At 45.2% G+C, this 19,013-nt stretch overlaps 1 protein-coding gene across 1 annotated transcript in view; it reads left to right on the top strand.

The window, feature by feature from the left end:
• LOC144454997 (uncharacterized) overlaps window positions 1-19,013 on the top strand; it is a 117,504-nt gene that overhangs the window by 89,009 nt on the left and 9,482 nt on the right. Inside the window, exons 2-3 of the mRNA XM_078147830.1 lie at window positions 551-704; window positions 2,236-2,401. Of these exons, the coding sequence (XP_078003956.1) occupies window positions 630-704; window positions 2,236-2,401 (241 nt within the window). The 5' untranslated portion in view covers window positions 551-629. The remainder of the gene's footprint in view (window positions 1-550; window positions 705-2,235; window positions 2,402-19,013) is intronic.

Genomic DNA, 19,013 nt, shown 5'->3' with positions numbered 1-19,013 from the left:
AAGAGATGTGAGGGAGGGAGGGATTGCCTTTGAGAAACGGCAAAACTCTTTTAACTACTCCCGTTAATTTTAATTTCCATACGTAGAGACCTAAGGAAGGACTTCCTTATTATACGAGTTAGCCCAGTGATGTCCAGCCCTAATCAGAGACAGTGAATGAACGAATGAATAAATGAACGAAGGAACGAATGAATGAAGCAAGCAAGCATTTAGGAAGCACTTACTATGCTCAAAGCACTATGCTAAACCCCGGGGTGGGGGTGGGGGGGTACGAAAGAAAGACAGTCCCTACTCTCAAAGAGCTCGAGTTCTAAGTGGAAGCTAGCTAACTTTCAATATTCCCTGCCAATTAAAGCCTAATCAAATGACGCCCCCCCCCCCCTTCAGGCTTGACAAGATGACTTCCCTAAATCCATGGTGAAAATCACGGTCTACAGCTTTTTCTGTACCTCTCCTCACACACATGCAGAGGGGATGGATGGGAATGTGCCCTGAGGAACTTCAGCCTTCCTAATAGAGGCTTCCTTATGGTAATTATTATCCTTCACAGGGGCATCATCACCGTCACCGTGTGTTTCCAGAGGGAGCCACTGGCCTTCTGCCACCAGTACACCTGCCACGGGGGCTATATGGGTGCCAAGGCCGTGCTGGAAATCATGCCCCCAGGCCCCAGAGCTGCACCCCTGAGACTCGCAGGAGACTGTGTGGGTAAAACATTTGTAAACTTTAAAGCGCTGTATAAATGTGAGCTGTTTTGAGGGTGGGGGGCTGGCTGAAAGAGGGAGAGGAGCACGTGGGGGAAAGATGCAAAATGTCTGATTTAGGCCAAGTTTCAGGGAAAATTTCCTAGGCTTGAGAACTGTTCCAAGCAGGGATGGGCTGCCTTGCAGGTGGGGGTTCCCCTTTCCAGCAGAGGCTGCATGATCACTTGTCAAGAGTGTTATATCGGGGACTCCTTCTGTGTGAGTTGGCCTAGATGGCCACTGAGTTCCCTTCCCACTGTCAGTTCTCTAATTTTTTATAAATACCAGAGTTCTGGACTTTGGGGTTGGGAAGACCTTGGTTCAGATTCCACCTCTGAAGCTCAGTCTTCTCATCTGTAGAGTGGCCATTGTAGCTGCCTTACAGGGTTGTTGCTCATAAAGTTTAAAGTGACTGGAGCCAGTGCTGTCCAGAGCCTCTCTGCTACCCACATTCTGCTCCCAGAGGACATGTTGGTGCCAAGGGGTAGTCTTTTTTTTTTCTTTTTAAATTTTCTTTTTATTTTCAGTTCCAAATTCCCTCCCTCCTTCCACCCTTCCCTCAGCCCTCGAGAAGACAAGAAACACCACACCCATAATACATATAAAGTGATGCAAAACATGTTTCTGCATTAGACATGTTCCAAAAAAAAGTAAGAAACATAAAGGAAAAAAGTATGTTTCAGTCTGCATTGAGTCCATCAGTTTTCTATCTGGAGGTAGGTCATATTTTTCATCATGAGTCCTTTAAATTTGTGGTGGATCATTTTATCTATCATAGTTATTAAATCTTTCACAGTTGATGATCATTACCATGTTGCTGTTACTGTGTACATTATTGTCCAGGTTCTGCTCACTTCACTTATTACTTGTTCATGCATTCCCCAATTGATGGGCATCCCCTCGTTTTCCAATTCTTTGCCACCACAAAAAAGACCTGCTATTAAAAAAAGACTTTTGCTATCCACATTCCTACCACAGAGGAATTGTTGGTGCCAAGGAGCATTTTTGATGCCAGTCTCACATGCTGTATCTTCTTCTCATGGGTACCTGGGTCCTCCCAGAACTTCCTTCATGTTCAGTGCCAAGCTTGGGTTACCATGCATTGCATTTGAAATCTTCCAGAGGAGTCATGCCATGCCTCAAGCCCCCACCACAGGCCTTATTTTCCCTCCCACCATCAGCCTATACAGCCAGCCTCTATCTCCTAAACCTGTTTCCTCTCTCAGCTTATAGAACTATCTTAAGAAACCAACAACCCCAACACCTCATCAACTCTCCATTAATCCTACAGATATTTCCTTGGTAGGGGGTTTGAGCAGCATCTGCTGGTTTGAAGTGTGTTCTTTATTTGTCCCATATTACTCTCAGCTTTAGTTGTCCAGCTACATTGTCTTCTCTAGGCTTTATCATTGGAAGAGAAAATTTGTAAAATAATAATATTATTGTTATAAATATATACTGCATTTTGCTGAGTTCTTTTTTTTCCTTACAGACCCTGATGAGAAGAACCGGCAGAGGTTATCCAGGGAGTAGATTTCAGAGCCTCCCTGAGAGGCAGATCTTGGCATCTGCAATTTCTGGCATCACAACCTTCCTAGAGAACAAATCAGACAAAAACAAGACTCCTGTGGATGGTTTCTGCCTCTCTGTCTCTCCAGGTAAGACCACTCAGGATCCAGGCCTACCTCTTCCATGAAGCCTTCCTGAACTATTTTGTCCCACACAAGTATGTTTCCTGTTAATGCCACCTCCCTAAGACTCCCAGGTATAGAACATTGGAGTCATTTTTGACTCATAGAATGAGAGAGAAAAAGCAAAGTATAGGACCAAGGTTTCTCCAGCGGCCAAGGCAACAGAGAAGGAGAAGGAACAGGATAAGCCAGGAAAGTGAGTCCACACATGAGCAAGGTGAAGCATGGCTTGGGATCTTAGAGGCCGTCCTATCCGACTGCCTAATTTTACAGATGAGGAATCTGAGGCACAAAGAAGTGACTTTCCCAGGGTCTTATAGCTGGAAAGTATCTAAGGCAGTATTTGGACTCAGGTCTTCCTGATTCCACTCCGAAGTGCTCTAACTCTGTACAACTTGGCTGCCTCTTCCCTGTCCATCACCTTCATATCCATTCCGCCATCACATCCTGCTATTTTATTCCCCTTAACATCTCTGCAATCTGTTCCCTCCTTTCTCCCCCCAGTGCTGTCACTTTAGGAAGGGCCATTATCTCTTCTGGCCTTTAATATTGTCATGTTGTAATCCTAACTGGTTTTTCTGCCTTAAGAAAGTTGAAAGACCACTGGTCCTGAAGCCAAAGGACATAGATTGAAATTCTGCCTTTGCCATTTACTACCTGTGTGACTTGGGCAAGTCACTACCCTCTCTGGGCCCCATATTCCTCCTCTGTAAAATGTAGTGGGTTAGGCTACACCTGATTGTGGCCTTTAAGACCATCCACTATTTGGCATCTGGAATGTCCTCTTTCCTTATCTCTGCCTCTCAATGTTCGCCTTTGAGTATCTCAGCTCAGGAGACTTCTTTAGGAAGCCTTTCCAAACCTCCCCCATGTTCTCTTTACTTGTTAATCTGTATATAACTTGTGTTATTCCCCTGTTAGGATATAAACATCCTGAAGGCAAGAACTGTTTCTTTTTTGTCTGCACATGGAACAGGGCCCCCCACTACCACATCCCTCCTCACCACACACAAAGCAGATGCTTAATAAGTATTCCTTAAAATGAATTATAGTCAGGCTCCACCTGTGCCTAACAAGTTGTTAGACATCATGCGTAAGAAAAAGCTTAGCAATTAATAAAGACTTGTTAAAGACAAAGGATTCAGGTGCTGTCTTAGAGACTGACTGCCAAGCTTCCTGGTGCGTGGGCTTCTGGCAGAAAATTGGTTCCTCAAAGAAATGAATCTGCTGAGAAGGTAGGGAAGAGCTTCCTACTCTCACTTCCCCCATGATTAATGTCAACACCAGAGCTAAAGCCCACCTCCTGCAGAGGTGGTCACTCCCCAATAAGACACCACCAGTAAGGACTCTTTGAGGGGGAACATGGGTCATCAGAGACAGAATCCTCCCACTGGAGCTGGCTTGACCAGGAATGTCTATTTCTCCATGGAGGCTAAGTGGAAAGCATCCAGATGGAGTGAGACACTGATGCTTCTGCAAGTGTTAGTGTGAGCTCCCTCTCTCTCTCTCTCTCTCTCTCTCTCTCTCTCTCTCTCTCTCTCTCTCTCTCTCTCTCTCTCCCCCTCTTCTCAAATGGCTTTGTACATGTTGTACAACTATGTACATGTTTCTGCCAGTAGAAGGTAAGTAAACTCTTTGAGGGCAGGGACTGTGCATTTTTCATCTTTGAATTTCCTGCACTAACACAGTGACTGGTACACAGGATAATAAATCTAAAGCTGAGAGGGACCTTAGAGGCTATCTTGTCCCAAGCCATCATTTTACAGATAAAGCTGATGGGAGAGAAGTGACTTGTTTAAGGTCACACAGGTAGTAAACACAGCTGCTGTTCAGTTGTTTTAGTCGTGTCTGACTCTTTGTGACACCATTTAGGGTTTTTGTAGCAAAGATACTAGAGTGGTTTGCCATTTCCTTCTCCAGCTCATTTTACAGATGAGGAATAGAGGAAAAGAGGATTAAGTGACTTGCCCAAGGGCACACAGCTATTAAGTATTTGAGACTGGATTTGAACTTGTGAAAATGAATCTTCCTGATTCCAAGCCCAATGCTCTATCCACTGAGCCATCTAGCTGTCTCCTCCAGCAGATTGCCCCCCTATCATCCCCACTTTCTCACTTATCTTCCATCTGTTCTTGTGTTGACCATTTCCCTAATGCCTACAAACGTGCCCATGTCTCCCCCATCCTCAAATAATTCTCACTTGATCCATTCATCTTTTCTGGCTATCTCTGTATATCTCTCCTCCCTTTCTTGGCTAATCTCCTTGAGAAAGTTTCCTATACCAGGTACCTGCGTTCCTCTCCTCTCAACTCATTCTCTTCAAAATGGTCTAGTCTGACTTCTAAATTCATCTTTCAGCTGAAACTGCTGTCTCCAAGCTTACCAGTGATCTTAACTGCCAAATCTGATGGCTTTTTTCTCAATCTTCATCCGTCTTGACCTCTCTGCTGCCTTTGACACTGATGATCATTCTCTTCTCTCTAAGTAGCTTTTCATGACACTGCTCTCTCTTGGTTTTCCTACTATCTGGCCACTACTTCTCAACTTCTTAGCTAGATTTTCATCCAATTCACAACCGATTCCATTAGGTGCCCCATAGGGCTCTGTCCTTGATCCTCTTCTCTTCTCCTTCTACACTACTTCACTTGGTGATCTCATCAGCTCCCAGGGATTCAATTACTATTCTCTATGTTGATGATTCGCAGTTCTACTTATCCAGCCCTAACCTCTCCCCTGATCTCCACTCTGGAATCTCCAACTGCTTATTGACCATCTTGAACTGGAAGTCTTGTAGAATTTTAAAGTTACCATGTCTAACTTTCTGAGCTTATTCATTTTCTTTCTCCAAAATCCTTCCCTCTTCCTAACTTGCCTATTACTGTTGAGGGTACCATCCTCTCCTGACTCCTCTAGGCTCATAACCTAAGTGTCATCCTTGACACCTCAGTCTCACTTACCCCATCATATCCAATCTACTACAAGGCTTATTGATTTTACTTTCTCTGTTCTAACATGGCTACCACTCTGATATGGGCTCTCATCACCTCACATATAGACTATTAAAATAGTCTGCTGGGCAGCTAGGTGGCGCAGTGAATAGAGCACTGGCCTTGGATTCAGGAGGACCTGTGTTCAAATGTGATAGCAGACACATAACACTTACTAGCTGTGTGACCCCAGGCAAGTCACTTAACCCCATTGCCTAACTGAAAAAAAATAGTCTGCTGGTTGCTCTCCCTACCTTAAGTCTCTCTGCACTCTAGTCCATCCTTCAGTCATCCACCAAAGTAATCTTTGTAATAATTCCCCTCTAAACTTTAAATTAATGTAATAATAATTATAACAACTCCCCTCTAAATGACTTTAAATCAATAAGTCATATCAAGTGGCAGAGCCAAGAAAAGGTCAGGGTGAGATATTTTTCCAGGCTTAGAAAACTTAGGAGGTTAGCAGGAGAAGTTTGTGACAGTGGTATGGAGACCTGTTCAGAACCTACACACAAAAAGCAGCTGCAGTAGCTTCAGGAACTCTCAGTCAAGAGATGTTAAGGGAGTCAGACAACTGGTCATAAAGAGAGTACGGGGGGCCATTTGCTGGCACTGAATACAGCTGGTGCTGATTGCCCGTATGCAGTTCTGGGTTGTAGTTCTAGGGTGGAAAGGAATGTTGGGGGTTGGTCACAAGGGATTAGGGGCTCTGATCATAGCTCCAAAGCAAAGAAGAGCACTAATGCATGTGGCTGCAGGTGAGCAGGGGCTCTTCCTTCTCCTAGTATCACACCACAGAATTAGGCAAGTAGAAGCTAATGATTCCATGAGACATTAAGAAAAAATAAAACAAAGTCAACAGAAGAAAATGTGAAATATCTTATTGGAAAAACAACTGACCAGAAAAATAGATTAAGGAGAGATAATTTAAGAATTATTGGACTACCTGAAAGGAATGATTAAAGGAAGAGCCTAGACATTATATTTCAAAAAATTGTCAAGGAAAACTGCCCCATTATCTTAGATCCAGAGGGTGAAATAAAAATTGAAAGAATCCACCAATCACCTTCTAAAAGAGATACCAAAATGAAAACCTTCAGGAATATTGTAGCCATATTCCAGATCTCCCAGGTCAAAGTGAAAATACTTCAAGCAACCAGAAAGGAATTATTCAAATATTGTGGAGACACAGTCAGGATCACACAAGATTTAGTGGCTTCCAACAAAAAGGAGCAGCTAGGATTACAACCAAGAATTACCTACCCACTGAAACTGAATATAATCCTTCAGTGGGGGAAATGGATATTTATGAAATAGAGGACTTTCAATCATTCCTTATAAAATGATCAGAACTGAACAGAAAGTTTTACATTCAAACACAAGACTAAAGAGAAGCATAAAAAGGTTAACATGAAAGAGTAATCATAAATGTCTCAATAAAGTTAAACTATTTGCATTCCTAGATGGGAAGATAATACATGTAACCTCTAAGAACTTTGTCATTATTAGGGTAGTCAAAAGGAGTTTACACATACAGAGGACGTAGGTGTGAGTTATGTAGGAATGATCTCTAAAAATTGAATTGGTGAGAACGAAAGGTGCACTGGAAGAAGGAAGAAGGGAGAGGTAGAATGGGGAAATTTTCTCACATAAAAGAGGTGAGCAAGAAAGAGCTTTTATAGCAGAGAGGGAAATGCGGGGGGCAATGCTTGAACCTTGCTCTTGTTGGGAATTGGTTTAAAGAGAGAAGAATATATATGTGTGTGTGTGTGTGTGTGTGTGTGTGTGTGTGTGTGTGTGTGTGTGTGTATACAAATGAAACTTACCCAATACAGAAATAGGAGGGGAAGAGTATAAGAAAAAGGGGAAGGGATGATAACAGGGAGGATGGACTAAGGGAAGCAGTGGTTAGAAGCAAAATAGACTTTTGAGGAGGGACAGGATAAAAAGAGAGAAGAAGAAACAAAAGAAAATGAGATGGAGGGAAAAACATAGAAATTATAACTATGAATGTGAATGGGATGAGCTCACCCATAAAATGGAAGCAGATAACAGAATGGATTAGAAACTGGAATCCAACAGTATATTGTTTACAACAGACTTTTTGATGTGTTGATCAATTTTTATGAATTTTTAAAATTCTTTTTCTCTTTTTTTTTTTAAAAATACTATTTTTGATATAGGATTGCTGGCTGGGAAAGAGGAAGGGGAGGAACACTGGGAAAAATGTAGCTGATATAGAAAACAGAATTAATCAACACATATGTATATTAAAAATAAACATGAAAAAGAAACCATAGTATTCACTACAAATTTATATTGTATAATCTCAGCTGGGCCTTCTCTGTAGCCAGGCAATCTTTTAACACTTCCTTAAATCAATTTGTTCTTCCACTTACTGCAGCAGCCATTCCATATCTTTCAACCTCCTTAAGTCTCCCATGGCCATCCTCTCAGCTGAGGATCTAATTTCATATTTCATTGAAAAAATTGAGATTATTTGCTGAAAGCTCCTTCATCTCCCTTCAGCTTCATATCACATTACTCAGACATCTTCCACCATTATCTGCTCTTTCACTTCTAACACATAGTGAACCTTTTCTTTGCCATTCAACCTTGATAATATTCCATCCTGTCTTCTCCATCACATTGCCCCTTCCATCATTCTCACTTTCTCTAATCTTCAGTATCTCACTATCTACTGACTCCTTCTGTATTGTCTACAAACATACCTTTGTCACCCTCATCTTTTAAAAATTCTCACTTGATGTCACCATCCCTGCTGGCCATCATCCCATATCCTAGCCATCCTAGGCCATCATCCTATGTCACTCCCCACTTTCTTAGCTGAACTCATTGGAGAAGACAGCTACACTCAGTGAATGAAGGATTGGAGCATTTATTAAGGACTTACTGTATGTAAAGCACTGTGCTAAGTGCTGGGGATACAAATAGAAAAGTCTCTGCTTGCAAGGAGCTCGTATTTTAATGGGAGAGATAATGCATATGGCTTCCAATCTCACTATTCAACTAAAACTGCTCTCTCCAAAGTCACTAATGATCTCTTAATTGCCAAATCTAATGGTCTTTTCTTTTTTTGTGTAGACAGTAGCACTTTATTTTTTCTATTTTTTCTTTTACTTATTTTTAGTTTTCAGCATTCACTTTTATAAGATTTTGAGTTCTAAATTTTTCCTCCTCCTTCCTCTCCCCTCCTCCCCAAGACAGCATGAAATCTGATATATGCTATACATGTACAATCATATTAAACATATTTCCACATTAGTCATGTTGTGAAAGAAGAATCAGAACAAAAGGGAAAAACCATGAGAAAAAAAAATAGTATGCTTCAATCTGCATTCAGATTCCATAGTTCTTTCTTTGGATGTTGATAGCATTTTCCATCATGAGTTTTTTGTAATTAATTGTCTTAGATCTTTGCATTGCTGAGAAGAGCTTAGTCTGTCAAAGTTGGTCATCACACAATGTTGCTGTTATTATATACAATGTTCTCCTGGTTCTGCTCATTTCACTCAGCATCAATTCATGTAAGTCTTTCCAGGTTTTTCTGAAATCAGCTTGCTCATCATTTCTTATGGAACAATAGTATTCCATCACATTCATATACCACAACTTGTTCAGCCATTCCCCAATTGATTGGCATCCCTTCAATTTCCAATTCTTTGCCACTGCAAAAAGAGCTGCTATAAATATTTTTGTACATCTGGGTCCTTTTCCATTTTTTATGATCTTTTTGGGAGACAGACCTAGTAGTGGTATTTCTGGATCAAAGGGTATGTATGCACAGTTTTATAACCCTTTGGGCATTAGTTTCAAATTACTCTCCAGAATGGTTGGATCAGTTCATAACTCCATCAATAATGCATTAGTGTTCCAATTTTCCCACATCCTCTCGAACATTTATCATTTTCCTGTTTAGTCATGTTAGTCAATCTCATAGATGTGATGTGGTACCTCAGAGTTGTTTTAATTCACATTTCTTTAATCAAAAGTGATTTAGAGCATTTTTTCATATGACTATAGATTGCTTTAATTTCTTCATCTGAAAACTGCCTGTTCGTATCCTTTGGACATTTGTCAATTGGGGAATGACTTGTATTTTTATAAATTTGACTCAGTTCTCCACATATTTTAGAAATGAGGCCTTTATCAGAGACACTGGCTATAAAAATTGTTTCCCAGCTTTCTGATTCCCTTCTAATCTTGGTTGCATTAGCTTTGTTTATGCAAAACCTTTTTAATTTAATGTAATAAAAATTATCCATTTTGCATTTCATCATGTTCTCTGTCTCTTGTTTGCTCATAAATTATTCCCTTCTCCATAGATCTGACAGGTAAACTATTCCCTGCTCTCCTAATTGGCTTATAATATTACCCTTTATGTCTAAATCATGTACCCAGTTTGACCTTATCTTGGTATACAGTTAAGATATTGGTCTATGCCTAGTTTCTGCCATACTATTATCCCAAAAGCTGGTGTCTTTATGTTTATCAAAAAGTAAATTACTATAGTCATTGACTACTGTGTCTTGCATACCTAACCTATTCCACAGATCAACCACTCTATTTCTTAGCCAGCACCAAGTAGTTTTGATGATTGCTGCTTTATAATACAGTTTTAGAGCTGGTACAGCTAGGCCTTAATGGTCTTTTCTTAATCCTCATCTTTCTTAGCCTCTCTGTAGCCTTTGATACAGTTGAACACCCCCCTTTTCCTGGGTACTATTTCCTCTTTAGATTTTTGTGACACTGCTATCTCCTAGTTCTCCTTCTGTCTGTCAGATTGAGTCGTCTCAGTTGTGTCCAACTCTTCGTGACCCCATTTTGGGGTTTTCTTCATGAAGATACTGGAATGCTTTGCCATTTCCTTCTCCAAACATATGTGTGTATATGTACACATATGTACACATATGTACATACATACACATCCAGCCCTAATCTGTCTCACAAACTTCAGCCTCATATCACCAAATGCCTTTTGGACATCTCAAACTGGATATCTCATAGGCATCTCAACCTCAACATAGATAAAAATAGGACTCATTATTTAGAGACAGTTTGTGGCCCAGCAGATAAAGTACTGGGCCTAGAATCAGGAAGATCTGAATTCCAGTCTGGCCTCAGACACTTACTAGTTATATGATCTTGAACAAGTCACCCAACTACTGATTGTCTCAGTTTCCTCAACTGTAAAACAGGGATGATGATAATTATGTCTACCTTGAAGGGATGTTGTGAGCAACAAATGAGATAATAGTTGTAAAAGTGCCTAGCACAGTGCCTGGCACATAGTAGGTGTTATTATATAAATACTTATTCTCTTCCCTCCCCTTTCCCCCCCAAACCCTCCTTTCTTTCAAATTTCCCTATTAATCTCAAGGGTACTACTGTCTTCCCAGTCAGTCACCCAGCTTCATAACTGTAGTGTCATCCTTGATTCATTACCAAAATTCATTCCACATATCCAATTTGTTGCCAAGTCTTATTGTTTATACTTTCACAACAATTCTCCAAATGTTCACTTCTATTCACACAGGGAAAGGAGCAAAAATATAATTAATGCTTGTTAATTGAAAAAAATGAAACAAGTTACATTTTTAAAAGAATGTGATTTCCCTCAAGAAAAATATGCAAATAGGGAGGAGGGATGGGTTTGAGAGAAAATATAATGATATTCGCTAGATAACCTTGCTGAGATCCTCTTAACCAGTTGGTGGTGTCACAGAAGGGCTAGGACTTGGCTAGTCATCTCTTTTGGGGTCTAATACTTTATTGATGGCCTGGTTGAGGATCTTGCACCCAAGTGGTGATCTTGATAGGGTCCTAGCAGTCAAATGGTGATCCCAGTGGGCCCTGGGATCCAGGGGGTGGTTTGGCTGGGGCTCCAGAATCTTATTGGTGATCTCAGTGGGTCCCTGAAACTCAAATGGTGGTCTCAATTGGGGCCTGGGATTTGATTGGTGGTTTTCATGGGGAGGCTTAACCCTTAATTGTAGGTCTTTCTGTGAGCTCTATTTAGGGCCCTTTCGGAATATGAGAGAGAGGAAGAAATACTGATTGGGTTTGTCCTTCCAAGTTCAGATTCTCTTATCATCTCTAAAGTGACTGCTGTAGATTCCTCCAAGACCACTATCAATCAGATGTTGGGGTCCCATTGAGACCTCCACTTGGGGGCCAGGGCCCCATTAGGATCACCAACTGACTAGAGAAAGGATGAGAAAAGCATGAAGAAAGTAGAAGAGAGAAACAAAAATAACAGCAAGAGAGAATCAGTGGGAGCAGCCCCTCCTAAAAGGGTTCCTGGAAAGGAGCTGAGACAAATCCCCTCAGTCACTGGCCCTAGGGCCTCACCCCCTCTTGAAGAGGAAGCTGGCTATGATGTCTGACCCCAAAAGCCTTCTTAAAACAAGAGCCCCAGACTAGTCATTAGGATCTCAGATTGTAACTCGTGGCTGTGTCTCCTCAGAAAGTTACTTCCTGTCTTTGTGCCTCAGTCTCTTCACCTTAAAGGTGGGCTGTTTGTCCTCGATTCTCTCTAACACCCCTTCCAGCTCTGCCATTCTATGTTCCAAGGTCCCCTCAAGTCTAACGTTTCTTGTCCTCTGTGCTCCCTGCCTCTCCTGTTGTAACTCTGCTCAAAGGGCTCTTCCATCTAGCGATGGAAGATATGTTAGAATATTGTATAGTTTAAGGGTCTTCTCGACTCTGACATTCCATGTTCTAACACCTTTCCCAACTCTGACATTTTCAGTTTTAAAACCCCTCTCAGCTCTGTTCTCTGGTTAGAAAAACTGTTCAACCTGTTGAAGTTTGCCTTTGCTGTGCTCTGACCTTCCCTTGAAGCATACCCCTTTTCCTTGGCACTTCCCTCCCCACCTCAGTCCTCTTGTGATGGCCCCAGGCTGCCTAAGGTCACTTTGTCCTGAAGCCATAATGTGGACCTCTCTTCTTCCCTAAAGCCCCCTATATTCTCAGGATTCTGAGAAACTCATTCACCCCAATTCTTTGAGAATGCTAAAGGTACCACTGAGCCATTTGAATAGAGGGAAATGCTTCTGTGTAATAGGGGCCTGCTATAATGATTAGAGTGCTGGATTTGAATTCAGGAATACCTGAGTTCAAACTCTGGCACACACAGGTGATAGCTATGTGACCCTAGGGAAGTCACTTAGCCTCTCTGTGCCTCAAATTCCTCATCTGCAAAGTGAGAGAGAAACTAGATTCGCTGGTCTCTAAGGTTGCTTCCAGCTCTAAAATCTACAATCCTTTCCTCCTTTAATTGTATAAGTTCACCCTCCCCCCAACAACCACCAATACACACAGGTGGATGGGGACTACATTATTTTTGTTGGGAAGGGAAAAAGGATTCTGGTGGCCCTCAGTTCATCAGTGTGGCCAAAAATATCCCAGTGTAAATCTAGATTGGTTCCAGAGTCCCCTAGTCTTTCTGGGACATGAGCAATCAGTATTTTCAGGCTGGTTTAGATATGCTAAAGTTTGTACTAAGAGAAGATTGTGTGAAGGAGCCTACCCACAAACCTGCCCACAGAGCTGCTCCTGTGTGAACCAGGGCTGGGCAGGGAGCATAAAGTCCCACTGAGAGTCTCTGGGAAGAGAAAATTGCCTGGGCTGATTGAGAGAAGCAGCGGGAGCAGCCTTGGGGAAAAGCTTGAAATCTGCAGAGGAGGAGGGGCTGGGCAAGTTAATCCCTGTGAGTGGCAGCCCAGGCTGGTGGAACATTTTGGGGGGGGAAGGGCTGGGAGGGCAATGAGGAGCTTCAGCTGCCAGGGCTGCAGTCCTAGAATCATGGGATCTTCCAATCACAGACCCTCCGAGCTGGAAAGGACTGCAGATACCTCGTTCCACCCTGGCCTGAGCGCCAATCCCCTGTACAACATTCAGGACTTATGGGCATCCAGCCAGTGCTGGAGAACTGAATCCTTTCCTCCTGAGGCAGCCTCTTCCACTTTGGGGCAGCTGCCTCGTGCAGGGAGAGCAGCGATTTCAGCGTGATCCCCTGTCCCTTCAGGGAGTGGAGGAAGAGGGAAATAGGCTTAAATACTGTCCAGATGTAGAGGATGGGAAACCTTGTCCAGGAACTGCCCTGGGGATGGGAAGTGGGGGTGCTGGAGGGAAGGCCTTCCTCTCCATGAGATCAGATCTAACCATGATTCCCTCCAGCACCAAGGTTCAAGGGTCAATCAGGCCAGGGAGGCTGTAGGCAGAATGGTTCAAGTAGCTGTAGCAGAGCTGGTCCCAGGTATATTGGAAGCTCAACCCTGGCTTAATGAAGGAGGCAGTGATCTCCAGAGAGCCCTAGGGGAGAGTAGGGAAGTTCATAGATTTAAAGTGGAGGAGACCCTTGGAGGTCATCTCACCCCCAGAGAGACTGAGGAACTTGTCAAAGGGGTGTGCAGAATATTTAGCAAATAATGAGATCATCCCATCAATGACATTACAAAAGTGTTGGTATAAAAGTTGATTTCTTTATTTTAGTTATAATGAGGATATGGAATAGAATTTATTGCATTTCATATTGAATAAGAGGCACGGGAAGGTTTACTGAAAAGCCAAGGGGTATGGGGCCTGAAAAGGCAGGGAACCCCTACTCTGCACCAACCATCTGAACCACTGCACAGAGGAGGGGCATGGGCCCAGTCCTGACTCCAAACACTTTCTGTTACACTCAGCTCAGGCCAGATTCCTGCTTCCTCAGCTCAGGCCAGATTCCTGCTTCCTTCTCACTTTCTACAGTCAAACACAAGCTTTGGCTCTCTGTTCTTCTGTGAGCCCAACACAACCAAGGGAAGCCACACAATATTGTTGCGTGAGCTTTCCTTGGATTCATTGATAAGCCACTGCCAATAGGACAGAGACAGAGATACTACAGTTTTTATTCACTCACAATGAGATACACTCCACCAGGAGTTGATGGAAATATGTGTCTCTTTACAATTTAGCTAGAAAAATATATGTGTGTGGGAGAGACATACACATATATCATTCATTATGTGGGATGGAGGAAAAAACCCGGCTGTTTTACAGACCAGCTGGATGTAGATCACTAGTTACAAGAGAGAGAGGATTGTGTCCTTGTGAGCAGAACTATTCACACTAGATCAAAGGGAACCATACATCACTTGTAGGACTAGATAAAGAAGAGTAGCAGATGTCCTTGGGCTGTTCAAGTCTTTTGTCACAATAATGGGAGGAGAGAAGACACTGAAGGAAACCAATTGTGGTAGATTGATCCTGCAGTTCATGCTGGGGTCATATATAACAAAATGGCAAATACAGAACAAAATTGAATTAGTTGTGCCAACTCTTAACTAACCACTTTTAACTCTTAAAATACACTTTCAGTAATTTCTCCTGAGGGTAAAACCAGATGCAATCTCCAGAAAGGTTCCCCAGGGAGGACCCAGTCTGGGCATCTCCTCCCTTCTCTCTCACTGCCCTGTTCCTTGGCCACCTACTGGATGTACCAGATGCACTGACATCCCCCTCTGGTGCCTTGGGGTGACCTGGCAGGGCACAGCCTGACTCTTGACTGCAGGGAGTCCTGCTCAGGCGCTTCTTCCCATTCTCCCCGTCCCTGGCAGAGAAGATCTGCTGTTGTCTGGGCCCTTTCTCAGTTCTCCAGCTGCCTGGTCCGGCACCTCTAGCACTATGCCCCTGAAGGAGGGAGGAGGAGCCTGCTGTTTGGTTTTGTTCATTCTCTTTTATTTTGGGGCTAAGAAAAGCCAAGAGGGAATGAGGAAAGCCTGACTCAGGCAATCAGGGGAGCTTCTGAGTTCAGTTTCTGCTGGCTGTCTCCACGTGCTACACCCGCCCTACCAAAGACATGCTGAGGAAGTCAGGTCACAGGGGGCCTCTGGGAGGTTGGGATGGCTGAGTCAGGCTGGTCCGAGGCCATCAGGATTGACTTGCTAGTGCCTCAGCCCTAGGGCAGGGGACAGAGCCCATCAAAGGACCTGAGTAAGCTTGGTGATCCAGGCTGAGTCCCACAGTGATTCAAATCCCTGGCGCTCCCTGATCTTCCACTTCCTCCTGAGATGTTGACTTTGCTGGCCTGAATCCCTGCTCTGCCCATTGGTCTTCTCCCTGCTGGGGGGCTGGGGAGGGGGCTTTGGGCCTCAGAACCAGTTCCCTGGCCTGCCTCTTCATCTGAGATGAGTCCTCTTCCCACCTGGCAGCCTGCAGTGGGGGCCTGGGGAGAACACAGCAGGGGGTCCTTTTCCTTAGGGGCAGTGGGAAGGCTGCGGAGGACTCCCTGCCGAGAAGGGGGAGACCCCAGAAGGTTTCCCCCAATCCTGGCTAGCTGCCCCCTTTCTAGCCCTTTCCTTCCCCCAGGCTGGTAGTCACGTACACCCGTGGGACTGACCTGTTGAGCTCATCATGGACCCAAGGACTGTCGTCTGATTTGCACCACCCCCAGTCCTTCCCCAAGCCCCGTGTGTGGGGACTTTTGGAGCCCAGACGGGCCCCAGCTCCCCCAACTCCAGCTCTGGCTCTCCCCATGGCATGGCTATGTAAGGAGGTGGGGAGATTGACCCTGAAATGGGCCCACTGGTCACTGACCAATGCAGCAGAGGTCTATCCAGGCAGTGGAGACAGAGCTGCTGCAGTGGACAGAGGGTGGGCTTGGAGGCAGAGAAAGACCCCTGGTCCCATCTGGCTCCTGACCCCTGCTAGCTCTGTGACCCTGGGGAAGGAGACCCCACCCCGCCCCACCTTTCTCAACCTCAGTTAACTGCTGTGTCCAAGGAGGGGTTGGGCATGAGCTCTGGGCTCCCCTCTGACTGTGCCTCCGTGGATGACCCTGTGAGGTTCCTTGGCCAGAGGCAGCGTGTTGTGGTGGTAGAAGCATTGGACCAGGGGGGATGGGACTCCACCCCACCCCACCCTTCCCAGATGGGTCCATGGGCAGGTCCCTTCCCCTTTCTGGTTGCCTCAGTTTCCACCTCTGCACGTGAGCTTCTGTACCCTGGGCCACCCCACAAAGAGGTAGTGAGCTCCCCATCACTGGAAGGACGGAGGGACTGATGCCTAGTCTGTGGCTTCCCTGGGCCCAGGGTGGTGGCTTGGGGAAGAGGAGGGAGGGAAGGGGGGCTGCTGGTGAGAGAGGCTGCATGCACAGCACAGGGGCAGAGCCAGGAACTCCCTCCAGGGTGTCCTCCAGGGCCAGTGGCCAGGAGCCCTGGCTGTGGGGCCGCTCCTGATTGGCTCGCCTCCCCCGGGGCATGCCCACCTCTGGGACTGGCCTCCTTGTCCAAGGCCCAGGCTCCCCATAGGCCCCACCTCCCTTCTGGGGATGTCACATGAGGCACATGCTTCGCCCCTCTTTTCTAAGTGGGACTGGGTGTGCCCACAGCCCCTCACAACTGGCTTCAGGCTCCAGGGAGTGTCTTATGCTTGGACTCTCTGGTCCTGGCCGTTGGATGGGGAGGGGTCAGGGCAGAAGTGGGGGATGCTACCACAGCAGCAGAAGGTGGGGGAGGCAATGAGCAGCTACAGCAGGGTCATTGGGGTGGGGGCTTCCACAGGCAAACAGCGGGATCCCTTCCTTTGTGCCACCAGAAATGCTACCCACTGCCCAAGGGAAGGAAGTACCTGAGAGCCTGGCGTGGGCTATATGCCAAGGGTTCTGAGAACTTGATCCCCATACACTGCAATGGACCCTCTAGACTGGGCCACCTTCCTGGCCTGTCCCTGGTGGCCCAGGTGGCCCAAGGTTGGGCTCTGAGAGCTGCTTCCTTGGGGCCAGGGTATCTGGCAAGCCTGGGCAGGGGGGAGTGCCAGGCCCAGGGCCCAAGAAGGCCCTCCCAGGGGGCCCAGGAGAAACTTGGGGAGGCGGAAAGGGAGACATCCAGGACCAACCTTCTGGTCATGCTGGAGATGGCAGGAAAATGCTGGGGAGGGGACCTCTCTTCTAACTGATTTCCTGGGCTCCTGCCCACAGTCTGCCTGGGAACAGAAGTTAAAGCCTCCTTCCTATTCACCCTGCCCTGCTGGAGAGAGACAGGCCTCTCTGGCCCTGAAACGTCAGTCATTTGGCCAGGACAGGCCTGGAGGGGTTTTTTGCTCTTTTACTAAGAGAAAACCTTTGACTCAAATCTATGTGAGAACTCAATTTTGTCTCCTCTGTTCCAGCCATTGAGATGCCTCTGTCAGAAAAGGGGGTTGAGGAATTCTTTAACCAGATGAGAGGAGACAGCTTTTGAGGATGTAATGCACCTCCCCAAAGAAGCTCCTCAGTAGAGTTGTTTTGTTGTCCAGTCATTCAGTCGTGTCCTACTCTTCGTGACTTCATGGACCAGAGTATGCCAAGCCCTTCTGTCCTCCCTTATGTCTCAAAGTCTGCCCAGATTTATGTTCATTGTTTCTATGACATTTACTGTCTGTCCATCTCATCGTCCCCTTTTCCTTTTGCCTTTAATCTTTCACAATGTCAGGGTATTTTCCAGTGAGTTCCATCTTATCATGTGGCCAAAGTATTTAAGCTTCAGCTTCAGTGTTTGACCTTCCACTGAATAGCCTGAAATTCTCCCTCTGTAGGAGAGAGAAGAAGGCTTTTGAGGATCCAACCCTTCTCCTAAGCAGAGTAGCCACAACCTTTCCCCAAAAAAGAGACCAGGAATCTTTCTTTAACGCTTATCTTTAAAGGACAAACCCCATCCCAGCTTTGTTATGGTCTAAGCCAGTCCAACCTGGTACTCCCCTCCATGCAGCCACTCTGATCTACCCTGGGCCTTTTCGCTCAGATTTTAATTGAAAGGCAATTTGAAGACTATTGTATTTCAAATGTAGGAAAGTCACATAATAGAGAAAAGCTAGGTCTGCCCTTTTTCCCTGCAATATACCCCACTGATGCCAGTTGTTTTCCATCGTAAAGCATCATGTTATCTGTCTGACTTAGTCAAGGGTTCAACCATCAAATATTTGGTGGGGGAGATCCCTGCTTTGGGCAGTAAAATGCACCCTGACTTTAGTGTATGTCTTCTTAGAATTCTCTGTAAGTCCTTTAGGGTCTCTTGCTCCATAATTTCCTCCTTCCATGGGATGAAAGATAAAGATTTCCTTCTGGAATGTTCAGCGAGCTGGTCTCCAGTGCCAGTTCTGTCTCAATGGGCCAAGGTGGCATCCTGTCAGCAATCTTGCCAAGAAGCTGCCTCCCCTGAGGGGCAGGATGTTTCTAAGTGATTTGATTAAGGAGTGTATCACTTTGGGGAGAATTTTCTCTCTTGGGTCCCTTCCCTTTTCAGCATAGGGAAGCTGAAGCTGATGGTGTCACTGCTTTAAGCCATTATGGCAGCAGCACCCGGGGAAAAGTCGTTTGCAGGATGCCAACCAAGTCACCTTCTTCCGTGGTGGGGAGTTAGAGTATGTGGCATGCTACCCTGTGGTAGGGACAGCAAGACCTTTGTCAGGCTTGAATACGGAGAAAGAGAGCCCAGATGTGAGGAGAGGGCCACAGACAGGAAGAGAAAGGCAAAGCAGGACAACAGACAAAGGCGTGCCAGCACTGAGCTGCCCAGGGCCTGACTGTTTGCTCAGAAGAGAGGAAAGCT

Source organism: Phascolarctos cinereus, unplaced genomic scaffold (genome assembly GCF_003287225.1).
Source record: "Phascolarctos cinereus isolate Bilbo 61053 unplaced genomic scaffold, phaCin_HiC Scaffold_8;HRSCAF=390, whole genome shotgun sequence".
Taxonomy (NCBI): Eukaryota; Metazoa; Chordata; class Mammalia; order Diprotodontia; family Phascolarctidae; genus Phascolarctos; species Phascolarctos cinereus.
Note: the sequence above shows the minus strand (reverse complement) of the source record. Positions and strands in the feature narration are given on the sequence as shown.